This window comes from Dipodomys merriami, unplaced genomic scaffold (genome assembly GCF_024711535.1).
Source record: "Dipodomys merriami isolate MVZ:Mamm:240054 unplaced genomic scaffold, mDipMer1.0.p SCAF_4, whole genome shotgun sequence".
Lineage (NCBI taxonomy): Eukaryota > Metazoa > Chordata > Mammalia > Rodentia > Heteromyidae > Dipodomys > Dipodomys merriami.
The window spans coordinates 5,215,130-5,231,660 of NW_027205603.1; the positions used below are offsets into that span (position 1 = coordinate 5,215,130).

The 16,531-nt window shown below is 43.7% G+C and overlaps 1 protein-coding gene across 3 annotated transcripts in view; it reads right to left on the bottom strand.

Annotated features, from left to right (window-relative positions):
• Nucleotides 1–12,832, bottom strand: part of Frmd4a (FERM domain containing 4A) — a 526,608-nt gene extending 513,776 nt beyond the window's left edge. For 2 of the 3 annotated variants that reach the window (XM_069990391.1, XM_069990394.1), the window contains exons 1-3: nt 12,751–12,832; nt 12,527–12,595; nt 11,942–12,064 (exon numbers count right to left, since the gene is read on the bottom strand). In XM_069990391.1, the coding sequence (XP_069846492.1) occupies nt 11,942–11,986 (45 nt within the window). In that variant the 5' untranslated portion in view covers nt 11,987–12,064; nt 12,527–12,595; nt 12,751–12,832. Of the gene's footprint in view, nt 1–11,941; nt 12,065–12,526; nt 12,596–12,697 lie in introns of all 3 variants that reach the window. The other variant, XM_069990392.1, reaches the window with a different exon arrangement.
• Nucleotides 12,833–16,531: the final 3,699 nt, after the last annotated feature.

Consider the following 16,531-nt stretch of genomic DNA (forward strand, 5'->3'; position numbering starts at 1 on the left):
GACGCTGTCCCTCAGCTCTTCAGCTCAAGGCTAGCACTCCATCACTTGAGTTGCAGCACCACTTCCAGCTTTTTCTGCTTATGTGGTGCTGAGGGATTGAACCCAGGGCCTCATATATGCAAGACAAGCACTCTACCATCACCTTCCCAGCCCCTCTCTTTCCTTTTCTCCTACCCCGTCCCCACCTTCACTCTCTCTTCTCTCCACCCCAGGATAGGTTTGTACAGCAGCTTTGGGAAGCGTAGTAGTACCTTTTATTTATATATGTTCCTAGCGCATCATCTAATGGAACCGCATAGAACTCACATCTGACAGAAAATGTCCAAGACTGTTTAAACAGTATATTCCATGTGAGGAAAAAGAATTTCAAAGACAAAATAATATTGGCCTCATTCAAAGGCCTTGTATCATGAGGTACCAAGCCCTTCTCTCAGGCTTGGCCTGTCCTTTCTTCTCTAGGAGCCTTCTTCAGGTTTTCTATGTTCCTAGTGTCACTGCTAAATACTACCTCTATCCAAAATCTAATCATTTGCTTGCCACAGCCTTTGTTCACATGTAGTGTGCTCTCTGTGGCCTGATGGGGAACACTCAGAGTTCCTGGCTGCCTCCTCCATCATGCAGTTCTGGTGATTCTCCCTCTGAGAATCCATGTCTTTTCCTCTCTGCTCACTCTCATCTCCCAGCCTCCTCTTCTCCCACCTCAACTCAGCCAAGTGGCTCTAAATCGGGCCTTCTCCCTCCAGTCTCGCAGTACACCCTGCCTGCTTTTCAGCACCAGACAAAACTTCCTGAGCCCCACATCCATTAACCGGTTCTCTTCCAAGAACACTGGGAGTCTCCTAAGTGCTGGTGGCTCAAATCCAAGTCCTCACAGGAACATTTGCAACATCTTCCCTCCTTTGGTCCCAACTCACTTAGACAACAATCCCCCTTGAATCCCAGCCTTCATTCATCCCAGCATCCTTCCTGTTCCCCTCCATCTCTTCCGAATACCTCTGTCTTCACCCTAATCTCATCTTTGGCTCCTCCTGGGAAGATGCACTCCCTTACTTTTCAAAATTAATTATGTACCCTCTTCAAATGGCTCCCACACTTATTGCAGTACTATGCACAACAGCCACATGGTAGAATCAGCCTAGGCACGGACAAATGAAGAAGGAAAAAGTTATGTATATGTGCAACTTTATTCAGCCATAAAGAAGAATGAAATAATGACATGTATAGGAAAATGGATGAAACTGGAGCTTGTCGGGTTACGCAAAATAAGCCTCACTCAGAAGCACAAATGCCACATTTTTCTCTAATATGTGGAATGTTTAGATCTAGAGAAGAAACAGTGGACATGAACATAAATGAGTATAGAACCAGAAGGCGGTGAGAGGGAGGAAAGAGATGGGGGAAGTGGGGAGAATATGATCAAACTACATTGTATGCATGGATAAAAACAGAACAGCCAGGTACCTATTGGCTCACGCCTATTATCTTAGCTACTCAGGAGACTGAGACCTGATCATCCCAGTTCAAAGCCAGCACAGGCTTGAAAGTCTATGAGACTCCTACTCCAATTAACTAGCAAAAAGCTGGAAGTGAAGTGGTGGCCCAAGTGATAAGAGTACAAGCCTTGAGTAAAAAAAAAGTCAAGCAAGAGCACAAGGCCCTGAGTACAAACTCTTGTACTAGCAAAATTTTAAAAAAATACTAAACATAAAATTTGTTTTCTAAAAATTCCAAGAAAGATTAAAAATTGGATGCGTGAAAGAAAGCCAGTAAATATGATCAGCATATATACATATATGGAAATATTCCAATGAACTCCCACATTGCATCACTATTATGTGCTAACTAAAATACAGAGGAAATAGCTGCATGCCATTTTCTTTCATGATCTCTCTCTTTTTACCTTTCCTTTTTAACTCCCTCCCTCCCTCTTTTCTGCCAGGGCTTGAACTCCAGGCTTCATGATCTCACTCAGCTTTCTTGTGCACAGCTGGAACTCTACCACTTGATCCATACCTCCAGTCCAACATTTTTCTGGTTAGTTGGAGATGGAGTCTTGAGAACTTTTCTGCCCAGGCTGACTTTGAACTCCAAGATTATAGGTATAAGCCACCACTGGCCAGTCACAGACTCTCTTGACTAGATTTCTAGATTTTACTCCTTCCCACACATGGTATGCTAGTACCATAGTTGTTGATGTCAGGGCCATTTCCTATCCTACACCAGTCCCTAAACATTGTCTATAATTCTTATTTCTCTGGTAAGACAAACTGTGGCAAGAGTCATGCTTTGTACCTACAACCCCACCCACCCCCCTGCCCTGGTTTGTCCAAGTTAAACAACCAATCAACACCTTAATTTACCAAATGCATTGACTACAGTTCAATGTGCTGGAACCTGCTGAACTCCTTCCTGCCAAAAGGCCTTTGCCCAGGCTGCAATGCCCTCTCCATGACTTTTGGTCATCGCCACCTACTTGTCATTCACACTCTTGTTTAAGTGCCACCTTCTTCCATCACCTTCTCTAAAGCAATTCCCCAACACCATCTGTGCATTCACCATTTTTAATTCACTACAGGGCCCTTTGTATTCCTTCACAGTTCAATGTGCTTGCTCTTTGGTTTTCCCAAAGAAAGTTTTGGGACAATGGCATTCTTACCTGTGTCACTCACTCCTGTATCCCTCATACTGAAGTAGTGTCAAGGAGATAGTAGCTGCTCAGTAAGTACACGTGGAATGAATGAACAAGAAACACTCTATGAGACATGCTCTATGGAGGCAAATAGATACACAAGTGAACGATCACATTGTGATGCAGGAACTGATAGAAATATATTGACAAGTACCCAGGCTTGAGCCAGTACATCATGTACGGGAGATAGAAAAACACATATGCACCATGTAAAGTTTTCCTAATGATGGAAGAAATAAATGACTGTGGTCCTCTCAGAGCTGGAAAGTTCTTGTTGCTTAGGGACCTTGTGGCTTCTCTAATGCAGGGAACAGTGCATCACCTATATTGGTGGTAGTGATGGCATAAAAAGCTTCTGGTGCTGATCGCTGCACAAAAGTACAGCACATGCAATTATGTACAGCGCATACTAGAGAATACCAATATGTCACATCACTACTTTACCTGTTTGCTATGCTAGACTGTTTAATGTGATTTTAGAGTATATTCCTATGTATTTAAGAAAATTACTGCAAGCTGGTATTACATAGTGGCAGCCTAGTATATTGTATGCTTCCTTTGTCTCCTGATCGAAGCAGGAGGCTATGTTGAGGAGAGCAATACCACTGGGCTGGGGTCAGTCCACTCTGTGGTCACACAATAATGTGATTGCCTGGCCACTCACTTGTCACTACATCCCCATTATGAGCTGCCATGTGACTCCCACTCTGTACTACTAGAGGATAGGAAGGGTGGGACATGAGGCTCCATGAGTGAGCAGATAGCCCTGGAGGAGAGAGGATGGCTATGAGAGAAACTGAGGAAGAAGCAACATAAGGATCAGGTGTGAGGGCACACACCTGTCATCCCAGTTACTCAGCGAATGGATTGTGATCTGATGCCGTGTCAAGGGAAGATAGCGCAAGATTCTTAACACAGACAAACAAAACCCAATGGACAGCAAAGGGACTGGGGATGTGTCTCAAGGGGTGGAGTCCTTGCCTAGCCAGTGCCTGAGCATCACAAAAGAAGTGAGGAGGGGGCTGGCAGGGAGTCCAGTCCTGCTGGGCTACATGGAGGAGAAAGACAGCAAGGAGTCTAGGTGAGTCTCTGGTGACAGACCAAATGGCGCTGCCACCAACCAAGACAAGACACGCAGATGAGGGAGAAGACCAGGAATGTTGGTGGAAAGTTGAGTTGAAGGTACTTGTGGGCTAAGCAAGAGGATAAATCTGCTAAGCACCTGGATTTGTAGTCATCAGAACTTGGGGGCACGGCCTGTACCCAAGACACAATTAGGAAGTCATTCGTGTACAGATGAAAGCTAAAACGGAGGGTGTAGACAATGTTGCTGGGGAGATGAATTGGATCTACCACTCAGGAAATTGCTTCTCCAAGGCTACGCTGCGAGACTAAGATTTCAATATCCAGGGTTATAAAGAGCATTCATTACAATGCAACCCGAGTTGCAAGCGAATGTTACCTTGACATTGGAATTCAGTCTCTCGCTTGATATGTACCACATGGTCTTAGCCGAGCATGCTTCCAGGACCCTTGATTACAACCAGGCTCAACACCATATGTTCCATTATACTTCATATTCTGGCACAGAATCCAATGAGAGATTGCTACCTGCACTCACAACAGATGCCCCCCAGACCACGATTAAGCTTCACAAAGCAGCCGTGCAATTAATTCTTAGCAGAGACATACTTACTGCTGTACAATCTTGTGTAGCAGGCCTGAAAGGCATGCATTTTATAACTGCCAGAGAGAACATATTGCTGCCTGTATTTTAGTCATCTCCCTTCAGAGGCTAAGAAAATTTGGTTAGTTATTGAAGACAGGAATGTAAATTTAAATCTGTTCATGGCTGGAATGGTTCACATGACCTTAAAAACATCTGTTTTTCCCCCCCCAAAATCGTTGACTTCCTGTCTGGAGGTGACCTCTCATTGCCCCAGTGGCTGAGATATCAAGAGAGAGAATGAGGTAACTTTTTTTTTAGATTCAATTGGGCTTCTACAGGACTCTAATAAGCTAAGTGCAGATGGACAGTTATTTCATGTTAAGATAAGGCAAGTGACTACACATACTGACTGCTTTTGCTTTGGCAAATAGGCAATCATTACTATTGTCTCTCTTTATAAATGGTGAGACTTGACAACCTAGCATTAAAAACTCAGACAATCTACAATGGAATTGTACTCATCTAGCAGAAAGAATCATTATTCTGTCATTAGCAGAGAAATAGATGGACCTAGGAAAAAACTATAAGTGAAAGAATCCAGGTTCACAGAAATGAATGGTGCATGTTTTCTCTCATATGTGAAAGTTAGATCTCAACTATAAACATGTATGAAAATATATAAAGGGTTAAATACATACACACACACACACACACACACACACACACACACACACACACACACACACACACACACACACACACACACACAGACGAAAGGATGGTATACTCAGGGGAGGATTCCAGTGGTGTAACTGCTCTGAATAACCAATGAAACGTTTGACAAAAGGAATTCCAGAAACCTGAAACATGTCTTCTCCGGGGAGGAGGAGCAGCCGAATGGAGGCCGGGTGAATATAGTCATATTCAGTGTACGTATGTATAGATGGGACTGGGAAAAGCAGGGAGAATGATGAAAGGGGTCTGACCATTGATTAGAATGCATTGTAATCATTGCCAGACTCATTCAACTGAAAGCTATGTAAAGATAAGAAGAAATTCAGACAAGCTGGTTTTTCCTGATGTATTTATTTTGAGAGAACTGGATCTATGATTGAGGATGTACTGATGCTTTGACTCACTGGTTAGTTTCATGGGAGCCGTATTATTGTGTATGAAGTACACAGATCGTTAGATCGAGCATCTGTTATCTTTGTCTTGCCACCCCCCCAACACACACACACACACACACACACACACACACACACACACACACACACACACACACACACACACACACACACTTTGGATAAAATAGCTCTTCTTTTGCCACTTGCCCTTCCCACTCAGGTGGAGCTACTCGCTAACTGACACATCTTCTTCCCTACAGCCCTGGATAAAGAAGCCAACCCCCTTTGTCAGAAATCCCCTTACCTGCACCCAGTAATTGGTCTACAACAAATCCATTATCCAAGATGGAGAAATAGAATGTGTGAACCATGGCCACCACACAAGAAGCATCTACTCTTTTACCTGGCATTTCCTAACTCCAAGATCAAGTAACCCTAAAGCTGCTTTCATGGGAAGTTCCTGCCAGAGACTAATGTCAGCACAGACAAATGCAGAGTCAAGACAGAGTTGAACCAGAGAAACAGCCAGAGTGACTCCATCATCCCATGTTTTCCAGCCAGCCACATCTCGTGCTATGTGGGTGTTGGGACTTCTCATTGTATCCATTGATAGATTGGCCTCTTTGCTAATGCTGATCATTTGAGATAGTAGTCTCCGTTGTGTAGATATACACATTGAGAAACTGCATCTCACAAAATGGACAGTTTAGTCAAACAGATGGTTAGCTACTGACTTAGATGTAACTGTGACATCTTGGAGACTTTTTGACAGCTATTCTACTTCAAACAAACCAGAAATATAAATGTTAGTAAGAATCAGTTCTACTTTCAATCAAAACATCAAGGGCCAGTACCCTGAGCCCTATGTTTAGGAAACCCCCAATGAATATACTCTTGTAGACCTGAAACTACCTATCATTATTAGTCTCTAAATTTCCATAACCATTTTTGATATCACTTTTTTCCAAATGTATATGACTTAACTATCATGAAAACCAGAAAACCAGTTTCATCACAAATTATCTAAAGCATCTTGAAGGGTCCATTTCACTTCTCTGGACATTATATACTAGAACAATATAGTAGCTGACCCACCTAGATGGTTGTGAACATCCAATAGAGACAACAGATACAAAAACATAAAGGTTATTAATACTGACCCAAAAACAAGCTTTTTCAAGACAGTTCAATTTTACCCCATGACTTCTGATATTTGGGGTCTAGGAAAAAGTCATTAAAATGGAACAGACTATTCACCAGGTAAAGGTAGAAGAAAGTGAGGTTATGTAGTAATGGAACCAGGACTTTCCCTCCCAGAGAGGCCTTCTAAGCAGAATACCTCCACTTGCTTATCTAACTTAATGAAATCTGTCCAAACCAGTCAAGTCAGCATATACATATACTTAAAACAGTGTATATTCTAATGTAATCCAGCTGCCCCCTGCCCTTTGAGTTCTCTTTCTTGACCTACTACCCTTCAATATGTTAGGCTATCTTCAAGAACCCATCCTTCCCCTCTAGTACACTCCAGGGTTCATGTGGTGATGCCTTATGTGCTGCCTTGTTACAAGTTACCTGGTTCTCTGAAATCTCCCTGCACATTCCTTAATTAGAAAAGGTGCATTAATAGTTCCCCTGTGTCTCCATCCCATCAACTGGATGATAAATTTCCAAAAGCCACTGACTGGTTTGTGTGCTTCTTCTACACAACAGATACTCAGCAAATATTTGTTGGTTAAATACAGAGGAAAGTGTTCACAGAAGGAAATGGCTGAGGGAAGAAGATTTTAGAATGGAGTTAAAATGAGAAGGGTAAAAATCATAGAAGAGCAGGTTGTCAATGGAATCCATTCAACACAGAGCAGGGAGCTAGTCTATTCAAAAGCAGCTCAGACATCTGACATCAAAATTTTAGAATAGAAAGAACCTTCAGGATCATCTAATTTCGAGCCTTCATTCATAAAAGTAAGCACCCACTAATTTTCTGACTTGTGAACTTGAGCTTTTACATATTGAATTTCCTTATTGTTAAACACAACAACAATTTCCTAGAAATGCAGTCCAAGAAACTGGAACCTTGAAAACATGACAAATCCATTATGGAAGTAAAATATCTCCACTTGCTAGAGTTAACCCAGACACCAGGAGCCAGTTTTATGATATCATTCTTTAATTGTATACCTCAACATGTTAAATGATCATTTTTAGTAGCAAGACAGGATTGCCTCCTTAGAAACAAGGAAAATTCAGAATGGCTTACAGATGAGAGCTCATTCAAAAGGAGGGAAGAGTGTACAAGTTCTCAAGTGTAGATATGGCACAGGGAAAACTGGCTTGGCAGAGAACCTAGATTTGAAGACTCTGGACCATCCATCCCAATTTCTATTGTGTGATAGCTTCCAGTCTTTGAGTTGGAGTCTTAGAGTTTTGTTTGTCTCAAAAATAGAATAATGGAAAGCCTTAAATGAGATACAATGTATGTAAAACTTACAGACAATCATTCATGGCATTATTTATCACATAACTGGTGAACTTACATTAAAACTATTTTAATCTACCTATCCTATGGCCTGAACTTTCAGAATCCAAGAGCCAAAATGGCATCATATAACATTGGTAGCACCTTGGTAGTATGTCTCTATTCTGGATTTAAAGAAATGATTTTCACATCCCGGACTGGAACCTGTTCCAGCTCTTGTAGCTCTCCTGAACTTGTGTGACTTCAACCAATGACACACAGCCAAGAGCTTTCTGTCTATGCTTAGTCACATCCAACAGGACCCCCCAACACAGGAGGGGGGCATAGCAATACCTTTTGCTCCCTGAGATTGCTGCAAACGTGGGAAAGGTAAACTTTTCAATTGCATATGAATCCATCTGCCACACCACATCCACCTGTCTTTTGAGTCCAAGCCAATCCCTATTTTGGGTGTTACTTGGATTTTACTCAAGGCCTTATACTTCCTAGGCTGGATACTCTTTTTTTTTTTTTATCAAAGTTATCTCTTTATTTATTTTATTTTATTTTTTGTGTGAACATACTGTACAGAGGGGTTACAATTACATGGGCAGGATAATGCGTACATTTCTTATCAAGCATTGCAGCCTCCTCCTTTGTTTACCCTTCACATCCCTTCTAGGCTGGATACTCTTTCACTTGAGCCATGCCTCTAGACATTTTTGCTTTAGATAATGTTAAGATACAGTCTTGCATTTATACCCAAGCCAGCCTGGACTGTGCTCCTCCTATTTATGTTTTCCATACTTGCTGGAATTATAGGTGCACCACATCTGGCTATTAGTTGAGATGGAATCTCACAAATACTTTCTTTTTTTATTTGCCTAGGCTGGCCTCCAACCACCTTTTTCCTGATCTCTGCCTTCTGATTAGCTAGAATTTATAAGCATGAGCCATGGACACCCAGCTGAATCTACATTTGTTTTGAGGAGATTCATGTTTAATGGAGAATTATCTCCTCACTGAACAAATGAGTGAAGTTCTCCCAAGGCCAAGGCCTGCTCACAAGCCAGGCCCTGCTCCCATATGACTCATACTCAGTTTGGATACGGCACTATTCAAAGGTCATTAACTTTTGGACAACAGAGTAAAATAGGCTCCTGAAGGGTCAGACACTTGACAGTATAAGTCCTACTGATCATCCATTTCAGTTTAAAACATAGAACTTAATTGTCCTGGCAGTCAAACTGAATGGTTGGAAATGAATTCCACCATTCATTCTAAAAGCCACGTGTTGTGTGCTAGACTGGGAATAAAGACATAAAGCTGAATGCAGTGCTTGAGCTGGCTTTCCACGCACTCTATTGTAGACCACAACCCTAAAGGTCTGAAATGGTGTTATCAGAACTGAGCAGGACCTTAGAGATCATGATGATACTCCCAGGTAGCAAATGACACAGCTATGGCACACAGAAAGGAAGCTGCAGCACCACAGTGACCCAGGAAGTGGCAAAACGAGAGACAGAGCACAGGGCTCGCACCCCCTGATTTAGACTGCCTCCAGAGCCAAATAAGCATGTGCCAGCCAGCACTGGTCAGCATACAAACTAGATACAACCTCACCTGCCTCCTTATCCAGAAGCCAACAGCATGGCCATGTGATGTCCCCAGTGACCCTGAAGCCCATAGATGATGGCTCAAAATCACAGCTGCAATCAGCCAACTGGTATTGACTTCCCCTCCCCTACTTCCCCCCCTCCCCAGCCAAACTGTTCATTGATGAGCTCTGGCTCTTGCTATTATACCAGACTACTCTCTCCAGTGAACAAATGCTTGATAAACCGATTGGGTGATCAATGAGCTCATAAATAATCATGTTTGCAGCCTCCTTCCTGAGCTCACAGCCAAAGCAACTCCCAACGGAGGGCCTCTCTGCCTTCTTATCTTCTCTTCTGGTTTTATTCATTTCTGAGACGCATCATGCAACATGTCAGGGAAAGCATTTTATTAGGATTCGCCCTTTAAAAAAGAAAACCACAACAAAATCCCTAGAAGGGACGTTTCCCTGAACCAAACACGAATCTGTGGCGGCTCGAATGACACCTGGTGCTCCACACGGTCTCTAATCTAATGGTCCATCATGGGTGCCAAGAGCTCCTGAGAGAGAAGAGAACACAAGCCTTTAATCCAGGCAGGAGCAGAGCTCACTGACAAAGTCAGTGATCAAGTCTGCCAGTGATCAAGTCTGAGCTGCAGACAGCCAGAACAACCACCATAGGTGTTCCAGAGCTTGAGCGTGCGAGCAGGGCACAAACAGCCAGATCAGAGTGCTGAGCTGCATTCTGCTTCATTACCGAGGAATTATCCTCAGGACCCTTGGAGTAAAAACAGATATATATATATATATATATATATATATATATATATATATATATATATATATATATGCATATATATATGCATAAAGGAGTTGTCATTCAGGGCAGAGGCAAGCAGGCGTGGTTCTCCTTGAAAAGCTATATTTTTTTTTTCCAAGAAAACTTTGTTTCCCTCAACATACTTCAGTTTTCACACTCCTGAGGCACATCAGATAACCTCTATGTGCAGGCCTTGCATGTGCATGCCTGCCTTTTTGGCACAGACACCCAGGTCCTAGAAGCCTCCTGTATCTCATACATCCTGCATTTTAAAGCCAGCCACCATCACAAATACTCCGAGCCTTGACCGTGCACTTGCTTGGCCATAAATAAACAATGGCAGCCCAAGTAGCATCAGACAATAGCATTACTGAGGAAGGAAATGATCCTGCATTTCTTCCCATCCTTCTCCCCACTGGTAGGGTAGCAGGGAGAGAGAACCAGAGATGCCCATGTAACTTAAATCACTTTAAATGACTCTGTGGACCAAATGTCATTTGGGGTAGCAAAGCATCAGATACCTGTCCCTCTTCATTTGAGGGATCTCTGCACCCAGGAGGCAGGGTCCCTGCAGGCTGCTAGCTCCAGTCACCCTAATGAACTCATCAGGCTTCACCAGACTGCACTTTCCCTTCTGAGTCAGAGAACACAGATCAATACACACAGCGCCAAGTACTTAGGCTCTGTTTCATAAAAACCTAGGGAAACCTTGGTAACATTCTCACGCCGAGCCAAGGTTGGCACAATCTGCTTCCAACGGCAGTACTGCCTGGCCCTGGCCATAGAGAAGGGAGGAGGCAAAATGACAGCAAAGGGAGAGGGAACTTAGGGTCAAGCAGAAAGGCCATCCGGTCACAAGCAACCCCGCTGTCCTTGTTTGCTTTACAATGCTCTGAGGAATAGCTTTCTTAACTTGATGTGTGGGAATGTAAGTAGTGCAGTAGTTTGTACACACAGAAATACCCGGACCACGCCTGCTGATGTCTCCCTGTTCAACTCTAGCTGGGAGAGGAGTTGCCTTCCAACTCCATAGCCCAAGTGTCACAGGAGCCTCTGGGCACCGCCCAAGATTCTTTACACCTGTGGGCAACTGGAAGGAAGAGTACTACTCCATCACTGAGGGTGGGGGGAGGAGAACAAGATTCCACAGTTGCTATGAGAAGCAATCAAACACACATCAGACAGGATCCTCTGAATTTAGATCCAAAAGACCAGAGGGAGAGGACGTGGAGAATCACTAGGAAGATGTGTCCTAGCAACGTATTTTGAGGGGGGCTCTCAGCACCTGTTTGCAAGCATCTCTCCTACACACTGCATCCAGCAACAAGTTTCTAAAATGGCCAAGCTCCTGCTTCCTCTTCCCTCTGGTGCTTAGTCATGCTGATGCTCTGACCCACGAAATCAAATTCAAAAGAGCCGGTAGGATGCAGCACAGCGGTATTTAACATGTCTGCAAGTCATCCCGGTTAGCAGCAGCAGCAGCAAACAGAGCCCCCCCACCCCCCTCTTCCTCATCCCTCCTTGTGCAGCTCAGGCCTGAATGGGCGCTGCTGGGCCCTACCTCCTCCCTAGTGTACTCACCATTAGCAGGCTGAGAGCAGAGTCCGGCACCAGCTGCACGGCCATGGTGTCCAATTCCACCTCCCATGCACAGACTCCTGCTTAATCAGGCCGCCTGGACCACGGTACAGCATCCACACGCACCTACAGCAAAGCAGCCGCAAATCCAGACTTAGAGGGCAAACGGACTCAAGGTGAGGGAGGCCACATTTCCCTCGGGGTAGGGAAGAGGATGTTGGGAAGATGGGTGGAGAGGGGGGAAAAAAAAGAAAAAGGAAAAGGAAAAGAAGAAGCTGCAAGTTATTTAAAGGTGAGCTCTCCAAACTGCGCACACACACACACACAGCACACACACACACAGCACAGCACATCAAACACAGATCTAAAAGCTTAGAAGCCAGCCCTTTTCAACTGCTATCTCAGCCCAAGCAACACATCTCTGTAACTGACAATTAAAATAAAACATTCCCCATTGCAGATAAATCAGCCAGCCCTGAGCAACCTCCCTCCCTCCTTCCCTCCTCCTCTCCCTCTCTCTCCCACACCCCCCCCCTGCATCTCTCAGCAATTCTTAGCTATATAAACATGTTACATGTCACAACCTACCGCTTGCAATCTGCGCAGTGTCCTCTTCTTTCCCTGCAATAGGTGTGTCTCTTCTGCAGAACCACAGATCTAGACAGGAGAGAGGAGAGCCAGGCAATCACCGGAGATCAGCAAATGCCCTCACCAGGAGCAAGGAGAGCAACTGACCCCTTCCACCTTCCCCAGATTTACTTCTCTCCAAGTAGACTGGCAAGCTCGGCTCCCTGTAGGGCTAACATACTTACGAGAAACATGGAATTACAGAGCCTGCTCTGTTAGCATTCTGATCTTCCTGCCTGTACCACATGTACGCAGCTAAACACCCTCTACCTCTCTCTTTCTCCCTCCCTTTCTCCCTCCTTCCCTCCCTCCCTCTTTCCCTTTCCTTCCCTCCCATCTCTCCACAGGGCTGCCTATTAGGAATTTTGAAAGATCCTCCCTTCTCAGAAGAGGGAGGGAGGGTAAAGGAGAGTCATTTGTAGTATAGAACACTGTTTAAGGCCAAAAAAGAAAAAAAAAGACAAATTGGCCTTAAAAACCATATCCTATAGCATTTTCCTGAAAGATGTCAAAACCTGCCCAGTCTTGTTATATAACGTGGGGCTTGGGTGCGTCTTCCCAGACATTTTAGAGAATCAAGATAGTAGTTTATAAGCAAAACCACGCTTCTATTTTCTTAGGGAGTTCACATATTCAGCTCAAAGTGACCATTACTTTTGGTGATTGTGTTTCCTATTCCTTTTCCTCCTTCACTCACCCACTGTAAATGAAAATGATACCCTAAATTCCTTAACTGGCCAAGGTGAATTATAGGAACATGGATATAGCTGCTATTCCGATAGGGTACATTATTTATAAAGTATTTATTTGAGCTGGGTATGGTAGTACATACCTGTAATCCCAGCACTTGGGAAACTGAGGAAGAAAGAGTTCAAGTCCTTTGAGACTCTATCTTAAAAATACAATAAACAAAAGTAATTGACCATCACAGTACTTGGCACAGAGTAAATGCTAAAACAAAAATGCCCACTGAATTAATGAAAAGATCTGTCTGTGCTACCATGGGCCAATCACCAGGAATCCTTCTTCCAGGTTATACTGTTGGGATTTTAAAGTCATTGATCTCTGAAGTCTTTGATGGACCCATTCCCTGCTATCATGTGCCCTTGAAGTGTCAAAGCTAGGTGCCAGTGACCCGGGCCTGTAATCCAAGCTTCTCAGGAGGCTGAGAACTGAGGCTCTTGGTTCAAAACCAACACCCAGACAGATAACTCTGAGAGACTCTCATCTCCAATTAACCACCAAAAATCTGGAAGTGAGGGTGTGGCTCAAGTTGTAGAGTTCCAGCTTTGAGGAAAAAAGCTAAGCAGGAGCTTGAGGTCCTGTGCCCAAGGAAGTCCCAGAAATAGGAACGTGCATGTACACGTGCTCATGCACACACAGGCACATGTACGCACGCACACATGTCAAAGCAAAAGTCACAAGCAGACTTGTGGGAACACTCTACACATGATGGTGGATTTCATAATAATATTCAAAGCCATCATTCATATAAAAATAATTTACATGATTTTAAGGACAAGCTTTAATACTGGTTTAAAGAACCAAATCCTAATCTAACGTTGCAGGTAGACTGGTACATATAATTTATCAGCATGCCCGCTTTGCATTCCTACCGTCAAGGAGCTTGTGGTCTATGTGATGTGCCAAGACTCACTATCTACAAGGATCATCTGTGAGAGAAGATACGAAAGATGACATAAAATGGCGTAAAAACCAATGAATCATTTGGATGGCATAGGGACAGGGGAGTTTGATTTGGGCTGCAGGAACATGATGGTCTGGGAGATGGAATTTGAGAAAGCACAAGCCATCTCTTTCAGGAATCTGTTTTCATATTCTACCTGGATTGTGTTTTTGGAAACTACTGCACACATGAGGAAAAGATGTCATGAATATTGAAACCAACTTAAGCGCAGGATGTGGGGTGAGGGGGGAGATTTCCCACAGGGAGTCTGGCAGGATTGGCTTTTGGTGTGGCAAATCCAGGCCACCTACGGATTGGCCTTGACTAGATCTGAGAGAATGAGTGTCCACCCTTGAGGAGAGCTGTGTGCACATGTGCCTAGCTCTCACCCCTTTCCTCATGGTTCCCATTTACTTGGAAAATCTCATTTCACCTCTGCTTCAACTGTGGCCCAGATTTCCTTAAAAGCAAGACCTGTTGAATGATCAGGGGTGGAGGGTAAGAGCAATCTTGGGAGTCAATCTGATGAAAATACTGCAGATGCACGTGTGTGAAATACCAGCGTGAAAGCCCTTTGAATGACTCGCATAGACTACAAAGAGTGAAGGAGAGGAATGCTACTCACAGGGGTCCTGTCTAAGAAGGGGGATGGAGAGGGTGATTAAAGAAGAATATGGTCAGAATACTCCATGGACATGTGTGAAGGGGGAACAGCAAAGCTTGTCGAGATTGATTTGGGAAGTGGGAGTGATCAGGGGGTGAGTCTGATCAAGGAACATTACATACATGTAGATATGTCAAAATAAAATCCCCGTTACAACTACTTGATGCTAATAGAAATGTAAAAATTAAAATTAACAAAACAGTAAAGCCCGAAGACATCTCCTGTGTGAGGACTTTATTGGAAGGTGTGATCTCAGGACCCCCTGAGGGTAAGATTTCAAAGAAGGTCTAGGAGGAAGGGAAAGAAAGCTGACTCATAGTGGTACCCACTGAAAAGGCCACAAGGAAGGGCTAGCCTGCCTAGGATAGGCCATCAAGGAGAGGAAGGGGAGGGAGTTAGGAAGAGCTAACCTGCTTAGGATAGGCCATCAAGGAGAGGAAGGGGAGGGAGCTGAGTCTCTCTCTGGCCATTTGCGGACTCACTGGTCAAATTTCCTCAACAGGTTATTAGTACCCTGTCCCAGTTCCTCCAGGTAGCTGAGCCCAGCAGCAGAGGGGAAGACAGGGGTTGTGTAAGACAGAGAAGTAGGCTCTGGGCACTGGACTCTCCAGACTATCCTCCCTCCAGAAACTGTCCCAGAAGCCTGGCCACACCCTGGAGGCAGCCAGAAGCACTAAGGATTAAAATGACAATGACAGCAACTCCCCCAGGATCCTGCCCATGGCTAGATCCAAGTGGGGAAAAGTCTAGGAAGCAGAGCGCCTGCTAAAAATATAGATATTTATAAAGCTTTCTGGGTCAAAAGTTATATACTTTGGAATAAAACGTTTCTGGACTTTTCCATGTGGGCATTTCTATTTGCTGATTAATGATGCTTTTTCTCTATTATCTCCCCTACCCCCTTCATTTGTTCTGCAGCCCTGGGCATCAAATGTGAATAGCAATAGGTGGTCAAGGACACTGTGCTGAAAAATCTGGAGAGATCCAAGGATTCAGAACAAAGAAGAAGGATGGCTATGTAGAAGGGAAGAGAAGGGAAGGAAACAACAGGCTGACAGAATGATCAGAGGAAAACGGGCCGTCCCAGAATTCAAGTGCCGCTACAAACACAGAAATCAAACTGCCAGGAATTGTGGGGCAGTGTGTGGGAAAGAGGAAGTAACTTAAATAGACTCTTCAAAAAGCAGTGATAGACAAATAAATGGGTAAAGAAATTATAGTATGTACACATAATGGAGTATTATTCAGCCTTAAAGAATAAAATTAGGTCAATTTTCAGGCAAATGAATGGAACTAGAGATCTTCATTTGAAGTAAAAGGAGCCAGGCTCAGAAAAACAAATACTGCATGTTTTCTCCCATATGCAGAATCTAGATTAAAAAAAAAAAAAAAAGATACGAAAACCCGAGAGGGGACAATTTTGGAAGAGGAGGGGGCTCAGTGCAGGAGGAGAGGAAGAATATGACAAAAGAATTTTATATGCATATGTCCAAAATATCATAGTGAAACCCATTCTTTTGGACAATTAATATATGCTAATAAAACATTTCTAAAAGTAGAAAGGAATGAGTAGGATATGAGCCATGAGGTCCTTTGAAGAACTTGTGTGAGAGTA